The 19412-nt window shown below is 41.1% G+C and overlaps 1 protein-coding gene across 3 annotated transcripts; it reads left to right on the forward strand.

The window, feature by feature from the left end:
• The first annotated feature begins 952 nt into the window (after positions 1-952).
• Positions 953-19199, forward strand: FBXO30 (F-box protein 30). 3 transcript variants are annotated; one of them, XM_074896602.1, is made up of 4 exons: positions 953-1097; positions 5782-5886; positions 13331-15425; positions 16280-19199. In XM_074896602.1, exons 3-4 carry the CDS (start codon positions 13347-13349, stop codon positions 16481-16483), a joined length of 2283 nt encoding a protein of 760 aa, XP_074752703.1. In that variant the 5' UTR covers positions 953-1097; positions 5782-5886; positions 13331-13346; the 3' UTR covers positions 16484-19199. The 3 variants fall into 3 exon arrangements, with proteins under 3 accessions (XP_074752703.1, XP_074752704.1, XP_074752705.1); XM_074896604.1 differs by lacking the exon at positions 953-1097 and adding an exon at positions 3914-4299; XM_074896603.1 differs by lacking the exon at positions 5782-5886.
• Positions 19200-19412: the final 213 nt, after the last annotated feature.

Below are 19412 nucleotides of genomic sequence, written 5' to 3' on the forward strand. Positions count from 1 at the left end.
CAAGACCACAAAATACACCGTACCCCTCAAAACATGACATGCATTATCAGGAATAAGGACTCTCAACAGTCTTAACACCCCGAGTAATTCCTGCCTAGCTACAGCTCCCTTTTAATGGTTGGCTGGTATAGTCTGAAGAGCAGAACCTGCAGAGACAGGCTCGACACCCTGCACCTCTGGGAGCAAGTGCAGGTTTCTAGGAAAAAAACCAACACGTTTTTCTCAGTGCTTTGGAAGCCTGCAGGGTGACCTTAAGCCAAACCTGGGCTGTGAAAGGTGCTAGACAGGCACTGCCGGTAACACCAAAAGGCGTATTTCGAACTGGCTGGCAGGAAACGCTTTATTGAGGTGACAACTTCAGCAAGGCCCAGTGTCACCGAGCCCACCGGTGCCCCAGCCGAGCCGAGGGGGTTGTCTGGGCGCAAGGCAGCAGCTCGTGCCCGCTGTGCGCTCCACCCAGGCCCCGCCCTGCTCGTTCCACCGCCTGCAGCGGCGGTGGCCGGCTCGGGCTCAGGAGAGCTTCGCAAACGGCAACCCCGCTGCCGGGAGCCGCTGGCCCCGGCCCGGCTGGGCTGGGCAGGCAACAGCCGTCCCCGCCGGGCTCTCCGGGCCGCAGCCCGGCCGGCAGCACCCCCCCGCCCCAGACCCCCGCCGCACGCTCCCCGACCGCAGCCACCGCGCACGCGCGCGGGAGAGAGCGGGGGGCGGGGCTGCCGGCGAGGAGGCGACATCCGGGCACCCGCCCCGGCGCCGTGGCCCCGCCCCTCTCGCCGTGGCTGCCGCGCGGCCGCTGGGGCAGACCGGCCGTGCCGGCGCCGCGCGCTCCCAGCCTCTCGCCCCGCCCCTCGACAGCGCCGGCGGGGCCCGCGCCCACCGCCCCGCCCCGCGCCGCGCGCGGCCGTTGGGGGCGCGGCCGTTAGCGGGGCCGCGGCCGTTAGCGGGGCCGCGCGGGAGCCCGGCGGGCGGTGAGGCGAGGCCAGGCCAGGCCCGGCCGGGCGAAGCGGAGCGAGCGCGGCGGCGGCGAGAGCCCGGCGGGGGAAAGCGCGAGGCGCCGCGCGGCCTGCCGCGCCCTCCGGCCTGCCGAGCGACGGGGACGGGTGAGCCGCAGCTGCCCGCGGTCGACGGGGCGAGCCGGGGCCTGCGCCCCCCCGGCGGGGCTGCGTCCTGCTCCTGACCGGCGGCGGCTGCCTGGCAGCCGGGTGGTAAACAAACGGCGGCCCGGCGGGGGCGAGCGCCTGGGGTCGCGGCGGGGCGGGGGCGGCCGGGGCTCGGCGCCGGCTCGGTCGCGGCTCCCCGCTGTCCCTGACAGGTCCCGGCCGGGAGGCGGGGGCGGCGCTGCCCGCAGCCCCCGGAGGAGGCCGCGCGGGGTTCGGCGTGCGTGCTTCGCCCGTGTCCCCTCCTCCCTGCCCGTCCCCCCGGCTCCCGCAGGGCCCGAAGTGCTGAGTGTGTGTCGGTGGTAACGTGCCATGTAGGGTGGCCGCCCCGCCCCGGCTCCGGCCCCGCTGCGGCCCTGCCGCTGCCGCCGCCTCTTAGCCCGCGGCGCTGCCAGCGTCCTCCGGGGCGTCGCGATTTCGTGTGGGAAGGGGCAGGGCCGGGGTCTGCCAGGTGCTGTCGAGACTGCAGTCGGAGAGACTCCTTCCTGCGCGGAAGGAGAGGGGAAGAGAGCACGCAGTCCAGAGGTATTGCTGAAATCCTTCTCTAATCCCCCGTGTTCGTGTACTTCGAGTAGCTGTGCTCAGATCATGCAAGAGATGGTGGTGTGTCTCTTACCGCCTTTTTTGTTTGATGTCTATTACTGACGTGCACCGGAACCTTTTTTTACCTTCTTTCTGAACATGAAGAAGGTTGCGTAGCTGTACTTCTGCAGCCCCGCAGGTTGGCAATCGGAAGCGTCGCGGGAGGTGACAGCAGCTTGTTGAACGGCACACGCACGTTGAAACAGTCGTGTGGCCTCACTTCCAAAAGTTCTAGTGCCGCCGCTGTCATTTGCAGCGGGTCTTCTGAATTCCCCAGCGAAAAACCCGTGGGCTGGAGAGACGGCTTGCTTTTGTTCTGTAAAATTGTTCTCGGATTTGGCTGAGGAGCTTTTCATAATCCTTGTTTCCCTTTTGCTGATTATGTTGTTAATACACCAAAATAAGTGTGTGTTAGCATGCTAATCCAAAATTGGGCCTGTGCTGCTGTAGCAACAGCATCACCTGTGCCAGCACTTCAGGCAAGAGGTCTCCTTCTGCTTTGTCTCGAATCAGTGTGTAGCACTTGATGGTTGAGTCCTTTCCCTGGACAGCTGCTGCCTTCTCTTGTGTGATAATGTCGTACACCTTAACTTGTGCTGTGATCTGGAGGGTTGAGGTTCGTGCATCCCTGCTGATGAGGATGTTAGCTGTGCGCGTTTGTGGTCTCCCTCTCTCCAGCCCTCTCCCAAAAGTACAAAAATATTATTAAAATAACTTTGGTTGCTAAGCAAGTTAAATACCTGGAAGACTGAAAAGTATACTGGCGACTTTAATCCACCTTCCACTCTATATGCATGTAAATATCCGTACCTAACTTCTCCATAGTGGTCAAGTTTCATCCAGAGAAGAAATAGATTCAAAGGGTGAATTGGGGTTGTATTGCAAGCTGAGACTTTTTGTAGGGTCTCTGTCTCATTCTTTTCCAAAGTTAGAAGGTCGTAGAGAACAGGAGAATTCCAGCAGAGTGGACAAAGGCTGTGCAAAAGCAGTGTTTCTACTTTGCTGCCCAAATGTTTGTTCTTTTGCACTAAGTTCTTTTACTCAGTTAACTTCTTAAATTTGGATTATACTTCCCTTGCCTTGTACTTTGGTGTTAAGAGGTCTAATGGGCAAAGTCCTGAGTTTAACTAGCAATATCTGGTTGGAAACTTTCTGGGCAAGATTTCTGTGCATCTTTGGACAACCAAGTTTTTGACTGAGGTCCTAAAGAGTGTCTTGGAGCATATGGCTATTAGTTTTCAAGTGAGCTCCTGTAGCTGCAGTGGATTTCAGCTTTCTAACCTATGCTTTGTATTCAGTCCAACTGAACTAAAAATAACAACATTTCCTTCATATTGATAGACCTAGGTCTCTGGTGAGCTCTGTCTCAAATGAGACAAATGCTGTTTTCCTCTGGCAACGACATCCAGTGGGATAGATGGGAGCAGGGAATCATTTATCTAGTGATCACTGTAGTGGTGATAATTCTCTTTAAGTTTGCACAGTAAGAATAAAGGTAACAAGTATTTGTTGGTGTGATGGTTAGATTGTATAAGGAGTAAGTATTCCTGAACAGACCTCAAATAAGCAAGTAGTTACATTACAGAGGGTTACAGTGAAATCCTAGGTAAGCTGTCCTAAATCTGGGCACTGCCTAGTCTCAGTATTGAGCGAAGGAAAAAGACTGAAAAATCTTGTAATATAAGCTGGTCTGAAGCAGGCCAAGAGAGTTAAAATCAGAGAGGAGCTCTAGATTCTGACTTACTTTGCAAGCTACTGTTTTCTGTAGTTTCTGAGGTGACACTTGAGGTCTTGTTTTACTGTAATTTGTTAATGCTGCTTGAATCTACAATACCCTGAAAACCCTCACAGTCTGTAGAACATCTAATTGAGTCGACTGTGCTGTTGCTTACCAAATGCCAAACATTGATCTAAGCTCTTAATGTGAAATCATGATGAAAACCTGATAGGTTTAAACTTAAGGCATGAGAACAAAAGGCACAGTGAGGTAAAATTCTAATTGGTGTAGTTACAGCTCTTCAAATAAAACTTAAGGTAGTGGTGGTTCAGGCTTGTCTTGGTTACATAGGTGCCGGAAGATGGGTGGTGTTTAGCTTGTTTGTTAAAGTTGAAGCTTTGTATTTGTCTATTTAGAAGCATCTCTAGTAGAAACTGTAGTTTTCCAAAAGTCCTGTGTGACAGAGAAATCTGTCAGAGTGACAGATTCATTGCAAATAAGATCTTTTTAGGAGTGTGCTTTATTGACATAGCTGTAATGCTCTTACAAAACCTTGTTTTAGCTGAGTCACTATTGTCATCGGCTATGGAATGTGTTTGGATGGGAATGTTCAGCTGGAGTCCGGGAAAAAAGTAATAGCATCAAGCTTGTTGATGTTTGGAAAAGGCAGTTTAAATGATACTAGAGATCAGAAATTGATGACTCATTGTATGTCCTAAAACCCTGAGTGCAGATCTTTGTGTTTTCCAGTTTTCTGTTTAAGTTAAAAATGTATCTAAAGAGCAGGTATAACATGCTCATTATGAGATGCGTTCCCAGCTTCCTGTCATCAGCTATTTGAGATCGGTGAGTTTTGGTTTAGAAAATCCTTTTTTTTTAAACCTCGACATTTTTTACTATTTCCATTGGTTTTAAAAACAAGCAGCCTGGAAGAGGAAAAAGCCTAACAGGTGCTGCAAAAAAGTCTTTCATTTGATAAGAAAGTGAAATACCTGAAAATAGAGTATATTGTTAATACTGTCTCTGTTCTTGTTCTCCTGTTCTTTTGTTCTGCTTTCAATTTTCAAAATATTTTAGGACAAACTCCATCTTTTCTACTTCAGTATTATCTGCTGTGGTATGTGTATGTGGGGGTCTGTTGTATTTTTTTTGTGTACTATCTACTATTGTACAGTGGTCAGGCCATCGTCTAACTAACAAGGATGTATTTTTAATAGAAAAAATAACCTTATATGTGCAGAGTACATGGCATCTGCATTTCGGTCTGGGATCTTGAAGACTTGTGTTCATGTTCCATTTACTTTAAAATTGTTTTCTTATTTTGCTATGGGAACTGGTTAAACTTGTGTAGTAAGACCTGAAACAGTATATTAACAAGATTTTTGGCCTGTTCTCTATAAATATACAGAGGTCAGGAATTCTGCAGCAGCATGTATGAATTAAAATATTATGTAAGAAGGAGGATTTATTTTTGGTTTCTTTTGGGTGGCTAAAACTACCTGCTGTAATGTAGAATGCATTGTTTCTACCTGATCCTAGAGGAAGGTGTCCCTGCCCACGGCAGGAGGGTTGGAACTAGATGATCTTTAAGGTTCCTTTCAACCCAACCATTCTGTGATTCTGTGATGATTTTCTCCAGTAGCTCTGTTAATGATTTCTGAGAAATGGCTTATTTTTGTTTCTGTTCTTCTGAAGGATTTGTGAGATAATATTTGGGGATAAGGATATCATTCATTGTTCCTTCGGGTATATCACCTTGGTTCTGTCTCTGTTAAGTTTTAGTGATAATCCATGCATATGAACACATGGAAGAAGCAGCTTGTTACAGTAAAGAGCTTTCTGATATTAAACAACTGCTTAATAAGTTCGTAGGTCCAAAGACTGAATCTGGACAAATTTTAACTAGACTAAAATGCAGTTTGTGAAAGATTGAAGCTTTGATTTTTTTTCATTTTAGTTCTTCAACTGTTGCAATCTTTAATTCAGGTTTGGTTTGTTTTTTTTTTTCTTCAGTGGTTCCTGCTGGAGCAAGCCAAAGAATTAAGTGAAGTAGGTCAGAATAATAACTTGGTAATGTCTTCTAGCCTTAAATATAAATAGGTAACCATCTAGTGTGACTAACAGCTAGCAATAAGCTAAAATGTCAGAACTTAGGTTGCGCTTGCAAAGTCTATTAGAAGCTTATTTATTTTTCTGTAAAACCTGCAAAATATTTAAACATTTGTAGCTCCAGGTAGTGTAAGCACATGACCTTTTTAGAGGATTGTACATAAGAAAGCAGTCTGTATGCCTGAAATGAAACCTTACTTTTGATCTCATTTCTTGCAGAGTCTGCAGCAATCGAGGAGTCGCACTGAGTTCAAGTTCAGAAGTGCTTTACACATGAAATCTACTGGCTCTCTAGGTGTTTCTGCCCTCTCACCATCTCAACAGGTAGAGTGCTTTTGTGCCTGAGCCATGCAGCAAGCGTAGCTGTTCCTGTTGTGGTTGTCCTGTGTCAGTGTGTGGCAAAAGGCGCATTGAGGCCTTTGGGTTTCTTCTTTGGGGAATGTGTCCAGGAGACAATAATGCATGGCAGATCTGTCACAAAAGTACTCTAAGGAAAAGCTTAGTAGTCTTGGTTTCGATTTTTAACACTCATAGAGTTTAATAGTGATAGAAGGTGTTCTATCATTCCATCAGAGCTTCTGTTCTAAAATGGAGCTAAGCCAGACACATGGGTCCACTTCAGTCAAAGCAGCATTTTGCTTTGAGTCATTTTCCCCTTAAATTTTAGTTTTTTTCGCTGCAGTGATTTGAGAGGAAATATCTCACTGAATTCTCTGAATGGGAGGTAGATGGTTTGCCACTAGGGAGAAAGGAACTCCTGAAGTGTTACTCAACAGAACACAAAATACAGGTCAGCTCCTGTAATAGGATGTTTGGGGCAGGAGTAGACATGGAAAAGTTTTTCTTTATAAGGTGGACATAAAAAAGCTGCACTGACATAGAATTCTAGTGCTCACTGTTTTTGCTGTAGTTAGAAGTTTCTTTTTGTTTTGGTCTGGTTTGTTTTTAAGGTAGATGGATAACTTTAATTTATGCTTCACAAAGCAGTTAGTATGTACTCCTTTGATACTAGATCACTGATAAAACTAGAATAATTCCAGAAGTATGTATCCCCCCGCATTTTTTTTCTTGCAATAAGAAGTCATGTTTTGAGCCTGACTTTTTTCTGCCTCTTTTGTGTAACACATATAAATTGCTGTAGACTGATAATGGTAGAAGTGGAATACTACTTGCATAGTAGTTTGGGCTTTAGTAATTGAAGCTCCTTCTCATGTATTCAGTGATTAACAAAAGCATAATGTAGACTGAATTCTGGTATGTCCAATATGTGCAGTACTACCAGACAGGGAAGATGCTTTCTTTGTTGTGGATGACTGTTTGAGAATGCAGTGAAAACTTGTATATCCAAATGTTTTGAATATAGTTTTAACTTCTCTGATCTGCCTAGTTGTAAGAGAATCCATGGTTGTCCTTGTGAACTCAGAGGTCGGGGTGGTAATTTGTGTCCCATAAGGTTGAGATTTTAAGTGGCATCTGAAAAGATTCTACTTCCTAAAAGTATGTTTGATGTAAACTAGTTTGAAAAAGTATAAGGCTTCACAAGGTTCCTGTCAGAAACTTCTCTTTCAGATGAGAAAAATTGTGTAAAAAAGAACAATTGCCTTAGTATATAAGATATGGCCACATGTACTACTGTTACCTGTGCAACTGCAGCACATACCTTTAAATTTGTCACCTCTTGGTCATGTTATTTCATGTTAATAACTAGCAGTTTGTAATGTTTGGTGTTCTTTTGAATTCACCATTTTAAAGTAGTTGGTATATTAAATAAATTAGTGTAGCGTTATAGACTAATGTTGCTGTATGTCCCCGTTTCCTGCTTTCCTAATGCTATAGAGAGACATTTAAGCAGGATTTGAGGTACCTAGATCCCTAATATGAAGACAGTGGCTGCAGTGGCTTTGGAGAAGCCTCAGGATGGGGCTAGTTAACCTCAGACTTTGTGGAGTCTTGAGGAGTAGAGTTAGAGCATCCTCAAGCAGAGATGGCAGCTAGTGGTGGAGCTTGCTATTCTCCAGTTGAAACAGTGCTGAAAACATCTCACTGAACTTTCAATTTATGTTTTTCATCAGATATTTGAAAATGGATGAATCAAAACCCACTTCAGACCAAACAACCCAAACACTGTCACCCCCAAACCCAAAAAGGGAGCCTAACATGCATAACATATAAATTTAACAGAGCCATGCTGTTGTTGTAGTAGATTGAGGTGTTGGGTTTTAGATACAGAAATTGTTACACATTTTGTGCAGAATAGGAATGCCAGGACAAGAAATTACCTTCTAGAAGACTGCAAAGCTTGTTTAAAGCATTTGATAGTTAGACCTGTTAGTCAAGGTGAATGATAATTATTCTCCCATGCATGGTAGGATATAGAAAAATAAAATACCTTGTTCAATAATTGTATATAGTACTGCCAATTCTATTTTGGCAGAATATTCTAAAGCTCTTTTTATACTTCTGTCTAGCTTTTGCCCTATTTTTTTCTTGCCCTTTTTTAAACCACCATCACTTAAATCTCTCTCTCACTTAGCTAGAGACCTGGATAAAAGGTGGAAGATTCAAAAATACAGCATTCTCTTCTGCAACCTCCAAAACGAAAGGGGATTCTGTAGAATGGTTTGCATATATTTGGCTGCTTGTGAGTGGATTTGGATGCTCCTGGAAGTTTAAACCTGTAGTACTCCCTGTGTCTTTCTATTCTACTTCCTCGAACCAGTAATTTGAGAACTTGTTGGCCTGTTTAGTCAAATTTGATAGAGGGAAGAGGCTCAAAGATAGTTGAGCTTTACAGGTTTGGTGAATAAAAGGTGGCTGATTAATAGAGGGTTCCAATAGCAGTAATAGTTGCTGTGATTTCCTGTCTTACTGGCACCAAAGAATTCATGTTGGGGAGAGTAAGTAAGCAGACTTCAGGTTTAATAATACTAAGTACAGGTCCTTACTACACTTTGTGGTGTAGAAGAAAGTGAGAGCTTTCTTTTGAAAGTGTGGCGACTGAAACACTTATTATGCTATTTTAATGTTTGTATTACAACAGCAACTGAAAATCATGTGGCTGTAGCAGCTGGAATTTTAATCCTTTTAATTATGACATTTTCAAAGCATGTTCTGGCTGATTTGGTCAGCTGACTGTGTAGTATGTACAATAACATCAAGTGATTGCACAGATTCTGAGAGCAGTGGTCACCTCACTGGAACGGGATGTATTTTTAGGTTTCTCTGCTAGTAACAGTCAAGTGTGTGCACTGAAGCATCTCATATGAACTTCAGCTAGTTGCTGACACTATACTATCGGAAAAGGACAGCTGTTTGTTCTTGCTGTAGTCATTGATCTGACACTTCTCACCAAATTGGCAAGGAACACAATGGAGTATAGACACTGTAAATATTATTGGTACATGTTTGAATGGTGGGTATTTTTTTTCAGGTCAGCAATGACCCTTTGCTAACCCTTTCAATTTTCTGTATCAGAGGAAATGAAAGCACTTTGTTGCCTCCAGCAAGGGTTTTCTTTACCCTTTACCCGACAGTTTTCCTTTACAAGGCAGTGTTTGGGAAAAGGGTGGTGGGTTTTGTTTTCTGTGTAGTACCAGTGGTATATAGATTTTGGTTGTTCAGAGGAGAATGATTCATATGTGGATGCCCTTAATGAATCTAAGAGGTGCTAAGTTCTGTGGTTCACAAAGTTAGCTTACAAAATGGAGTGAGTCATGACCATTTGTTGATTAATGGATGTGCTAATTCTGGAGGTCTTGTCCATTTATTTCACCAGTTTGAGTCATTTGGGTTTTTGCCTTTGGACTTAATTTGCAATTTGATACTTGAGTTCTATCAAAAGCCTTAACTAGTTTAAGCAGTCCAGAATTCATGATTGCCCCAAAACAGCTGTTGAGTTTGAAGCCCAGGTATTAAAATTAAAAATGCAGAAAAGCACATTTAATTTATATAAAAGGACTTTGTAGTAAGCTATAAATAAAATGTGACATTTTGATTAAATTGAAGTTCTGCAGCAGGTGCTGTGAAGTTAAGGCTTGTGAGCAGGACAGAGAATTTTAATGAGTGTCCTGCTGATGGTCTAAATGATGTCCAAAGAGATTAAGTTATGTATTTAGTTAAGGAGCCAAAGGATTTGAATTTTAAAAGAAATGGCAATTAATACCAAACTTCTTAGTGATCAATAAAATTCTTATTTATTGAAACTGAGAGAGCAGGTTACTTCAACTATTTAATTGATTGCGTGTGTAATTGCTGCTTTATAAAAACAGTTGCAAGCATCTGTTCTAGAACTAATTTAGCATCTACCTGTTGGTAAAGCATGGTATTTTAGTGTCTGCTCTGGCTTTCTTAGACTGTTAGTGATATTTGATGTTTTCACCATGTTTTGTCTTCTCCTTACACACTTGAATATTTTATTTGTTTGTATGAAATCATTAAGTTTTGATGAATATTATCTTATGTGTGAAAGGAGTCCAGGAGCCTGAGAAAAGCCAGTTATCATCATGCAACTCGGGTTTCACAATCTGACTTGTAAAGACCAAGATAGTGTGTTAGGGAGGAGGATGTTTTACTGTCTTAATAGAATGTTCTGTGTAAGCTCACATAGGCTATTTAAAGATAGTATTTAATGATGGTTGACTAATTTAGGGTATGTCTGCACAAATGGTGCAGGCAAACATGAGCTGAGTTCGACTGTGTTCTGAGGTGTCTGTATGTGGGCCAGTTTTGGCCTAGAAGCAGTAGAACGGTGCTGGCAGAGCAGCGTGCGCTAGCTCACGTGCTGGCCTTCTGCTCCAGAAGTGGCTTGCTTCTGGCCATCTTCAAGTGAGCAGGGTGCACAGCTTTCTGCAAAGTAGGTACACAGTGTTTGATTTGGTTTTTTTTTTAATTTTATATTAAAACATAATTGTGGGTAACTGATTAAATTAAGCCTTACTGCTAGCAGTCTGCTTGTTTTATGGGAGCAGGACTGTGTTTAGATACATGAAGCAAGGGCTGAGCTCTGTGAGGACTCTTGAATTATAAACTAGCAATTTTCTCTTTCAGGGCTGTTTCCATTTTGTGTTAAGCGCTTTAAAATACACACAGAACCTGAGAACTCCCTTTTGATCTCTGCTCACTTGTTGACTTGAGGAGAACTAGAGGTCATTTGGTTTCAGTCGTGATGCAAAACTGAAATTTCTTTGGCCTAGCAACAGGTAGGCTGCCATATTTGGCAGGAATTACTTAGGGCTTTGCTGGAAGAACTAAAAATAGAGAAGTCAAATAGTTTTCTCTTGTTCATTCTTTACTGAACAAGTTTCAGCTCTTTGCAGTAGATGCTATCTGACTTAATATGCAAGTTTGTTGTGGTTTAAACCCAGCTGGCAGCCAAACACCACGCAGCTGCTTGCTCACCCTTCCCCAGCTGGGGGATGGGGGAGTAAATTGGAGGGGTAAAGAAAGGTAGGACGACTCATAGATTGAGATAAAAACAATTTAATAATTGAAATAAAATAAAAATGAAAGTAATAATAGAATATACAAATGAGTGATGCACAGTGCTGCTGCTCACCACCTGATGACTGATGCCTAGCCCGTTCCTGGCTAGCAATCCCAGAGAGGAGAAATTGTGAAACCACAATCCCAGAAGAGGAAAGTGGGCGTCCCTGCCAACCCTCATCTGTATGATATGGAATTTTTCATTGGCCAGTTTGGGTCTGTTGCTCAGACTGTGCTCCCTCACAGCTTTTTGTGCACCTGCACATGGACAGGACATGGGAAGTTAGAAGGTCCTTGATCTCTTAGCAACAGCTGAAAACATCAGTGTATTATCAACATTCTTGTCCCAAATCCCATACTGAATCCAAAACACAGCACCATTCTAGCTACTAAGAAGAAAAGTTAGCTCTACCCCAGCCGAAACCAGGACAAAGTTAAAGCAAGTTGTGTGCCAGAAAGGTTTGCTGAAATGTTTAGCAAGTCAGTCAGTCATTGAGTTCAGTGACTGATGCACTTGACGGTTTGTTCGAAACTTACTTGTTACTCAGTGTATAAATACTAAGGTATGGTGGGGAAAATTCAGCTGTGTTTTGCCTGCTAAGTGTAGCACATATGCTTCTTTGTTAGAAGTGTTCAGGAGAGTGGGTGGCTAAAATATTTGAGTTATCCAAATTACGACGGATGGGGGGATGAGGATTGATTGCTACTTAAATTTGGCATGAATTTCAAAGCATTAAAAGAATACAAGTGAAGTGTCACATAGATTTCTATTTAAATACTTTAAATTATTTGAAGTGGAGTGTCTAAAAGACAGTTTTGTTTCCTCTTAGCTTCAGTTTGAACAAAAGGAATAATACTAAGCAGGGTTTTTTTTTTTACAGTTTAGAATATTTTTAAGAAGTTTTAATGTATTAAAACTGAACTGTTTAGCCTGAAGACAATGCGTGAGAACAGTTCTTAGCCAGAATAAGATAAGGAACCATTTTTATTAATCTCAAATTCTGTAAACATTTTATTTTCCAAGAAAGTTGTGGGAGGCTGGGGAGTGAGGAAAAGTTGTAACTGTGCAATGTATTTTTGGGACAGTATTTTGAGATTTGGCTCTGTACAAGTCATTCTCTAATATCTCTGAACTGTAGTCCTAATGGTATCACTTACAAGAGGGAGTTTGTTAGAGCATAGCGGAGAGTTTGGTCACTTGCGTGGGCCTGCACTCCAGCTAGTGAACAGTTCCAGAGCTTCTGAAAGTATGGTACAAAGATGTAAAGTCTACTTTTTTTTTTTTCTTTATACCACAACAAATAATTGATTTGTTTTGTTTATGCCAATAAGTTATTATAGATTATGCAATAAATTTTATTTGGATTTTTAGTGCTGTTTGGCCTTGTTATGTAAAGTTGTTGTGTTACCCTTACGCTTTGAACTGCTGGTATTGTAATCAGGATGGCCATAGGATGCATTAAAAAAATTACCTCTTGTAGGTTGAACTGGAGGTATAGATAGGACTATGTTGCGTAGTAAAGTTTTATGTAAAAGTTTTCAATGAAGCAAAAGGACTTACTTAATGTGTAGTATAATTGCTACCCTTGTGCAACAACTACTAATAAAAATAAGGGAGGAGCTATAGGTAAAGAAAAAAAGTGAAGAGCTGTTGTCAAGACTGCTGTCTGTCAGAAGCATGGAGAGGAGCAAATGGGATATGACAGCGGACTGAGATTCACACTGAGCGCTGCAGTTGCCTTTAAACAGAACTGCATGAAGATGTCAGAAGCTTAGGTTGTAGCAAGCAGCCCAGGGAAAGGGTTGCTTGTGTTTAATTCAGAGAACTGGACATGAGGATGAATCTGGCTTCCTTTACTTTATCTCCTTACTCTGTAGAGTTGTATGGTTTATGATTTTTAGGTAGTAGGCCATAGTCAGCAATCACGCTTTGTTTTTCATTGAGCCATCTATTTGCAGTGGGCAAGGGAAAAATGCTGTTCCAGAGGAAAGCGTTAGACAACATTTTTACCTAAGTTGCGTATGTTATACCTGGTAAATAAATGCATAGACTGTGTCTTGAACTCAATACAAATGTCCATCTTTAATTTTCAGGTGAACTATTAAACACCATTTCTTTGTGATAAAATTTCATATACTTGTTCTCTTAAAAAGGCTACTGATCAGTTCACATTGTGTTAACGTATATCTCTCTGTACACGCAGAGGATGCAAAACTGCAAGTAGTAGTAAATGTTAACAAGACTGAGTTAATATTTCATGCTTTTGTCTCCTTTCTCTTCACTCAGAATTGGATTTACAGTCATGGAGGAACATCAACAACATCTACACTGTGTGAACTGTGTCAGCCGTCGTTGTATGACCAGACCAGAGCCTGGCATTTCCTGTGATTTGATTGGCTGCCCGTTGGTTTGTGGAGCAGTTTTTCACTCATGTAAAGCTGAGGAACATCGCATGTTATGTCCACTTGAAAGAGTGCCTTGTTTGAATAGTGGCTTTGGATGCCCCTTCATAGTAGCCCGAAATAAAATTGCTGATCACCTAGAAGTTTGTCCTGCAAGTGTGGTATGTTGTACCATGGAGTGGAATAGATGGCCAGTCAGTTACGCAGACCGAAAATCTTATGAAAATCTGAGTAAAGATGTTGATGAAGTGGAGCAGCTAGATATGGCTTTAGCCCTTCAAGACCAACGCATGTTATTAGAATCACTTAAAGTAGCAACTATGATGTCAAAAGCAGGTGATCAAATACCAGAATCCAGAGAGCAAGCCTCTGTCAAATCAAGTGCCCCAGATACAGTGCATTCAAATGGTTTGATGCCTGTAGATGAGGAGTCCTATGGTGCACTTTATCAAGCTACTGTGGAAACAACGAGGAGTTTAGCTGCCGCTCTGGATATCCTGAACACTGCTACAAGGGACATTAATTTGTTAAGTTCAAGGCTCTGCATTTCACCGCATGAAATGAAAGAAGATACTGAGATTAAAGAACAAGCTTCCAACGGCATTATTCAGGATAAAAAGTCTGACCATGAATATCCAGATGAAGATAACATAGGAGCAGTTGGGGGAATTAACTTTGATAGCCTGAGTCAAAATTCACAAATGGAGCAAAATGGTTCTAGTGATATTTGTTATGATGTAGTGCAAAAACATGACTTAAATCTAAACCTCAGTAACTCCTCCCTTCTGTGTAATGGCTTTCATGTAGAGAATGAATGTTCAAAAGTGTTGGACCAGAGTGAAGATCTTGGTATATCTAATTCAAAACCATCCAGTGTAGCAAATGGTGAATGTACTACATCTCATGATGATGAAGCATTACAGTCTTGCAGCTCTTTCCCTGTAACAGCACAACTTAAAGAAGTAATATCAGCTGATCACTTAGTTAATGGCAACATTACTCATGTACTACTTCCCCATAATGCTAATGAAGAAGAAATGTTAGAGAGACAAGTGGAGCAAGAAAGATTGAGAAATGTAGATGCATTTTCACTTTTACGGCATCGATCATACAAATTCCTTGTTAACCACTATTGGTCTACACCAAAAGAAGACAAAGCTGTTGATACGTCAGATTTGGAAGTAACAGAAGATCCTATGGGTCTTCAGGGGATTGATCTAATCACTGCAGCTCTGCTGTTTTGCCTAGGAGATTCTCCTGGAGGTAGGGGGATATCGGAAAGTCGCGCTGTCGATGTGTATCACGTTGACTTTGGGACCCAAACATTTTCTCTCCCATCTGCTATATTGGCCACAAATACGATGGTGGGGGAAATAGCTTCAGCTTCTGCGTGTGATCATGCCAACCCACAGCTCTCAAATCCAAGTCCATTCCAGACCCTTGGACTGGATTTGGTATTGGAATATGTGGCTAGATACCAAACAAAACAGCGTTCAATGTTTACATTTGTTTGTGGACAGTTGTTCAGGAGGAATGAATTTTCATCGCATTTTAAGAATGTGCATGGTGACATTCATGCTGGCCTTAATGGCTGGATGGAGCAGAGGTGTCCTTTGGCATATTATGGGTGTACATATTCTCAACGAAGGTTTTGTCCTTCAACACAAGGGGCAAAAATTATTCATGACCGCCACTTACGGTCATTTGGAGTTCAGCCTTGTATATCCACAGTGTTAGTAGAACCAGCAAAAAGCTGCTTAATTGGACTACACAATGACCATCTGAGTAGTCTACCTTTTGAGGTTCTGCAGCACATTGCTAGTTTTCTAGATGGCTTTAGTTTATGTCAACTTTCAAGAGTGTCACGTTTAATGAGAGACGTGTGTGGGAGCTTGCTTCAAGCACGTGGAATGGTGATACTGCTTTGGGAGAAGAGAAAGTACCCAGATGGAAGTTGTTCTTGGCAGATAAAAGAAAAGGTAAGTTACTTTTTATTTTGAAGGTGAAAGGGCAGGTATTAAATTGGTCATATCTGCTTTTTCCCTTAATGTTTTTCCTGATCGCTACTACTGGTTTTTGATATAATATCCCTTCAAGAAACAGGTTGTTGTATAGAACAACAATTAGTGAAAATAGCTAGCAGGTTGGTTCCGTCTTCTCTGCACTTGAAGAAGTACTTCATGTCTAGTTTTTGTCTAGTTACTGGATGTAAATAAATTAACCTCTGTTCTTCCCAAGATTTTAAAATACTGGATGATTGCTTCGTGATTTTCTTTAATGTCAATATTCTATGAAAGTGGGAAAGTTGCCTATGAAATTTGCTTTTTCTTGCCTTTATCCTGTTTACAGCAGTTTTAATTTTTTGCTAACCTGTTGAGACTCTATCCATTGCCATGATATTGAGTGCCATAAGTATGTAAATAATTCCTCAAACCTTTGGGTGACCTTCATATAGTACAGTTTTCACCATTTCCCACCAGCCCTGCCAGAACTGCAGAGTATTTGCAGCAGTCATTTGGAATTGCAGAAGTTGATAATTTCAGAAGTGGATTGTTGTGCCTGGTCATGCAATACTTTGTCATTTAACTTCTGATTGCATCTACTTTGTAGATGCAAAAAATATTGCCTGTCTTTTTTCCCAGTGTTCAGAGTTGACTTGGAATCTGTATCAGCCTGGGACTGGCTATAAACAATTCTGTCATGTTGTTTTTTAGTATGATTTATAGTAGTTGCAAAACATAGCCTGAAAGTATTATAGCACAAATATTTAATTTTCTGCTCTGAGTTCAGGTATCTTAAAACATTTTGAGCTTAAGTGCAACTTATTTTCTAGGTTTGGCGCTTCAGTACAGCCTTCTGTACTGTGAATGAGTGGAAGTTTGCTGACATCGTAAGCATGGCTGACCACTTGAAGAAATGTAGCTATAATGCTGTAGAGAGAAGAGAGGAGGCTGTTCCGCTGCCATGTATGTGTGTAACACGAGAACTCACTAAAGAAGGACGTTCACTGCGCTCTGTTTTGAAACCAGTACTTTAAGTAATGCAACCACTCCAATTGCACATACACTCAAGCACCTGATATAACCTCGGTAATATTATGTGACACTTTATTAATGTACTAAAGATACTTTCTAGCTAAATCTACTCTGTCACTGTGTATATAAGGTTTGAAGTGACATTTATTTTTTATAATACTGTTTAGCTGGAAAGTAATGAAAGTTGCCTTAACGTCTGAAAAATTCAGAACTTGCTGGACAGGGTAGTTTTATCTAACTTATATAATTTAAGAACAAAATCCTAAAGGTGTGTTTTCTGCTTCACTGGTGCCCATGTTGCTGTTGACAACATTTCAAAAATGGCCTCTAAATGGTATGTACATTTAGATAGGAAACACTGAATTATAGTGAGACAGAATCCTGACCAAATGCACTTTCTGTTTTTGGTCTACTTTTTTTTTTTTAACAAAATTATAATCCAAATATTTGAAAGATAAGGAAGAATTCAAAACTTCATAGTAGACATCTCAAACACAGCTTTTAAGCACGTCTTTTCTCATGAAATCAGTGTTCTAGTGCTCTTCCTAGTTAACAGGTGATCTAGGATCAGCTTTTTTAAAAAATTTTTTTAGGAATGATCTAAGCAAACTCAGATTTACAGCAGCTTAGTTTTTAGTACAACTTTCTTTTGACATGTCAACAATTATTATTTTTCTTCTGAACTATTAACAGTTATTTCACTTCTGGGAGCAAAACTTTTAGAGCTAAAAACATGGAATACTAGTTTTTACTCTTGCACCTACAATGACATCGATATAATATGTTTAAAATGTTTTTCCTTGTCCTGCAGTTGGCTGAGGGTTAAATTGCTTGAGCGGTCAGAAATTCAAAGTATGTGATAAACAGTTATGAATTTATAATTCAGCTAATGAAAGGGCTTTACTTGTTCTATGGTATTGTGAAATGTATTGTCTCCTTTTCTGTTAATTTGTCTATGAAAATGCTGCTTTGTTGAGGAGCATTTTAAATTACTGGTATGTATAGCAAATGTATCATCTTCATAAGATGAGACATGATTTGTTAATTGCATAAGGCATATCAGAAGTGTATGTTCAACCACATCTGTTAAATGAAAAACTCCAATTTGCTTCCAGTCTTCCATAATAAAAGATATTACAAAGCATTCGTGATTGGAGAATACATGCTGTGAAAAATGGCCTGGTATAGTAAAACTGTAATAACTTGAGCTGACTTTCCAACTTGTTTGTATTAATGTTGGTGTCTCTAGCCTGTTGCACTTAGCAACTGTGCCACAAAGCTAAAACAGAAACAGACCAGAGCTTGGAACAAAGACATACAGTATGTATTTCCATTATAGGAAAAAATAAGAGATTAGTAAGGAGAAGATGTTTACAAAAATGGCTAAATTTATTACTCCTAATTTCTGTACTGGGCCATTGTTTATGGCTATTCTGTCTGCAGTTCGCAACTTTGGTATCTGTGCATTTTTCATTCTGGGTCTAGTCCAGGTAAACATTCACTGCCTTTTTCTATCCAGAGTGCTACAGGTGCCCAGAAAAAATTAAATCTAGTTCTTCAGTGCCATGAGTTGAAATTACAAGAGCTCAAACAGAAGATCTGCCTGGATCTTCAAACAACATGTTCTCTTTCCACACTCTTTTTTTTTTTTTTTTTTTTTGAGAGAGAGAGGAAAGGAGTAAACCCTCTACAGAAGTTAGCAATATTTGCAGTAATCCTTGGAAAGGAGACTCTAGATTCATGTACAAACCTGACTATACCAACAGAGTTTTCAGTAGGGATTTTAAGCACAGCTCCCCCCAGCCCCTGTTCTCTGAGTGCATTGAAATGCTTATTACCCCCAAGTTCTTCAGCACAAGGCAGGAGACAGACTTTCATTCGTTCTTGTCTTTTGGCTCTAATGGCTCCTTACTGCAGCTCTCCAGTGTCTAAAAGTAGTGTGACTGGAAGGATCCTGAATATTGAGGAGTTTGTGCTTGCATTTATGGCTAAATCTATTTTAAAACATCTGTCTTGGGTTACTGGTATTTTTTAGTCAGCAGTGTGGTGGTTTTGGTACTTGGCATTCTTTGTAACTACTCAGAACCCTCATAAGTATGTTAGGCAGGCCTGTGTCTCAGTCACTTAGGATAAAAGAGGGTGTTCAGTTAGAGGAGCTGGGGTTGGTAGAATCTCACTGTAGCACAGTGCAGATGTACATCTAAAGTATCTTCAGTTGCTGATTTATTAAAATGAACTTTTTAAGTACTCTGTGTTCTTCTTAAGAAATAACACTATTTCTCAATACATGCACTTTTGTTTTCAAATGTAGATACAAGCTTTTTTGTTTAATTAGGTTATTTTTTATGAGAATCCAGAGCTATTAAAATATCAATATTGTAAACAAAATCTGCCTTGTAAACTGCTCCAAATGCAGGAATACAATATCGTTAGGATAAAAACTGTTTTTTACACTGCTATGCAGTTTGTAAAACATCTCTGGTGTATAGTCAGTCTATCAAAATGTGGCTTGTTCACATTTGCCCTTGAATTTTAAAAATGTCACATCCCTTTCCTGGTACATCTCCCTTACAGCATATATAGACAGCTGTTCCAGTCTTTCTTTTACTTGATACCACATTGCTACTTTGTTTAAAATATTATGTTTTCAATTATTATGCAATATTTTTTTGCAATGTCTGTTGAAATCCTAATAAAACTTTTGGAGTTTCTCTTTTAGTATGATTGTACTCTTTTTAAAGCTTGTCACCAGCCTTCCAGTGTTCAAACATGGTGCTCAATGTCTGCCTGTAGGATTTCAGTAAGTACTCAAAAAAATCAAGTTACATATTTACAAACATTTAAACATTGCATAATTTGGAAGTGATTAATATGTATTCACATTCACTTCAGTATGAAGATTGGCCATTCCTTTTTAGTCTATACACCCAT

The sequence above is a fragment of the Athene noctua genome, chromosome 1 (assembly GCF_965140245.1).
Source record: "Athene noctua chromosome 1, bAthNoc1.hap1.1, whole genome shotgun sequence".
Taxonomy (NCBI): domain Eukaryota; kingdom Metazoa; phylum Chordata; class Aves; order Strigiformes; family Strigidae; genus Athene; species Athene noctua.

What these genes read in the sequence shown, in the direction of transcription:
- FBXO30 (XM_074896602.1), top strand. Translation starts at nt 13,347, where the DNA reads ATGGAGGAACATCAACAACATCTACACTGTGTGAACTGTGTCAGCCGT. An exon ending in CTTGGCAGATAAAAGAAAAG is followed by an intron (nt 15,426 to 16,279) that starts GTAAGTTACTTT and finishes CTTATTTTCTAG; the next exon opens with GTTTGGCGCTTCAGTACAGC.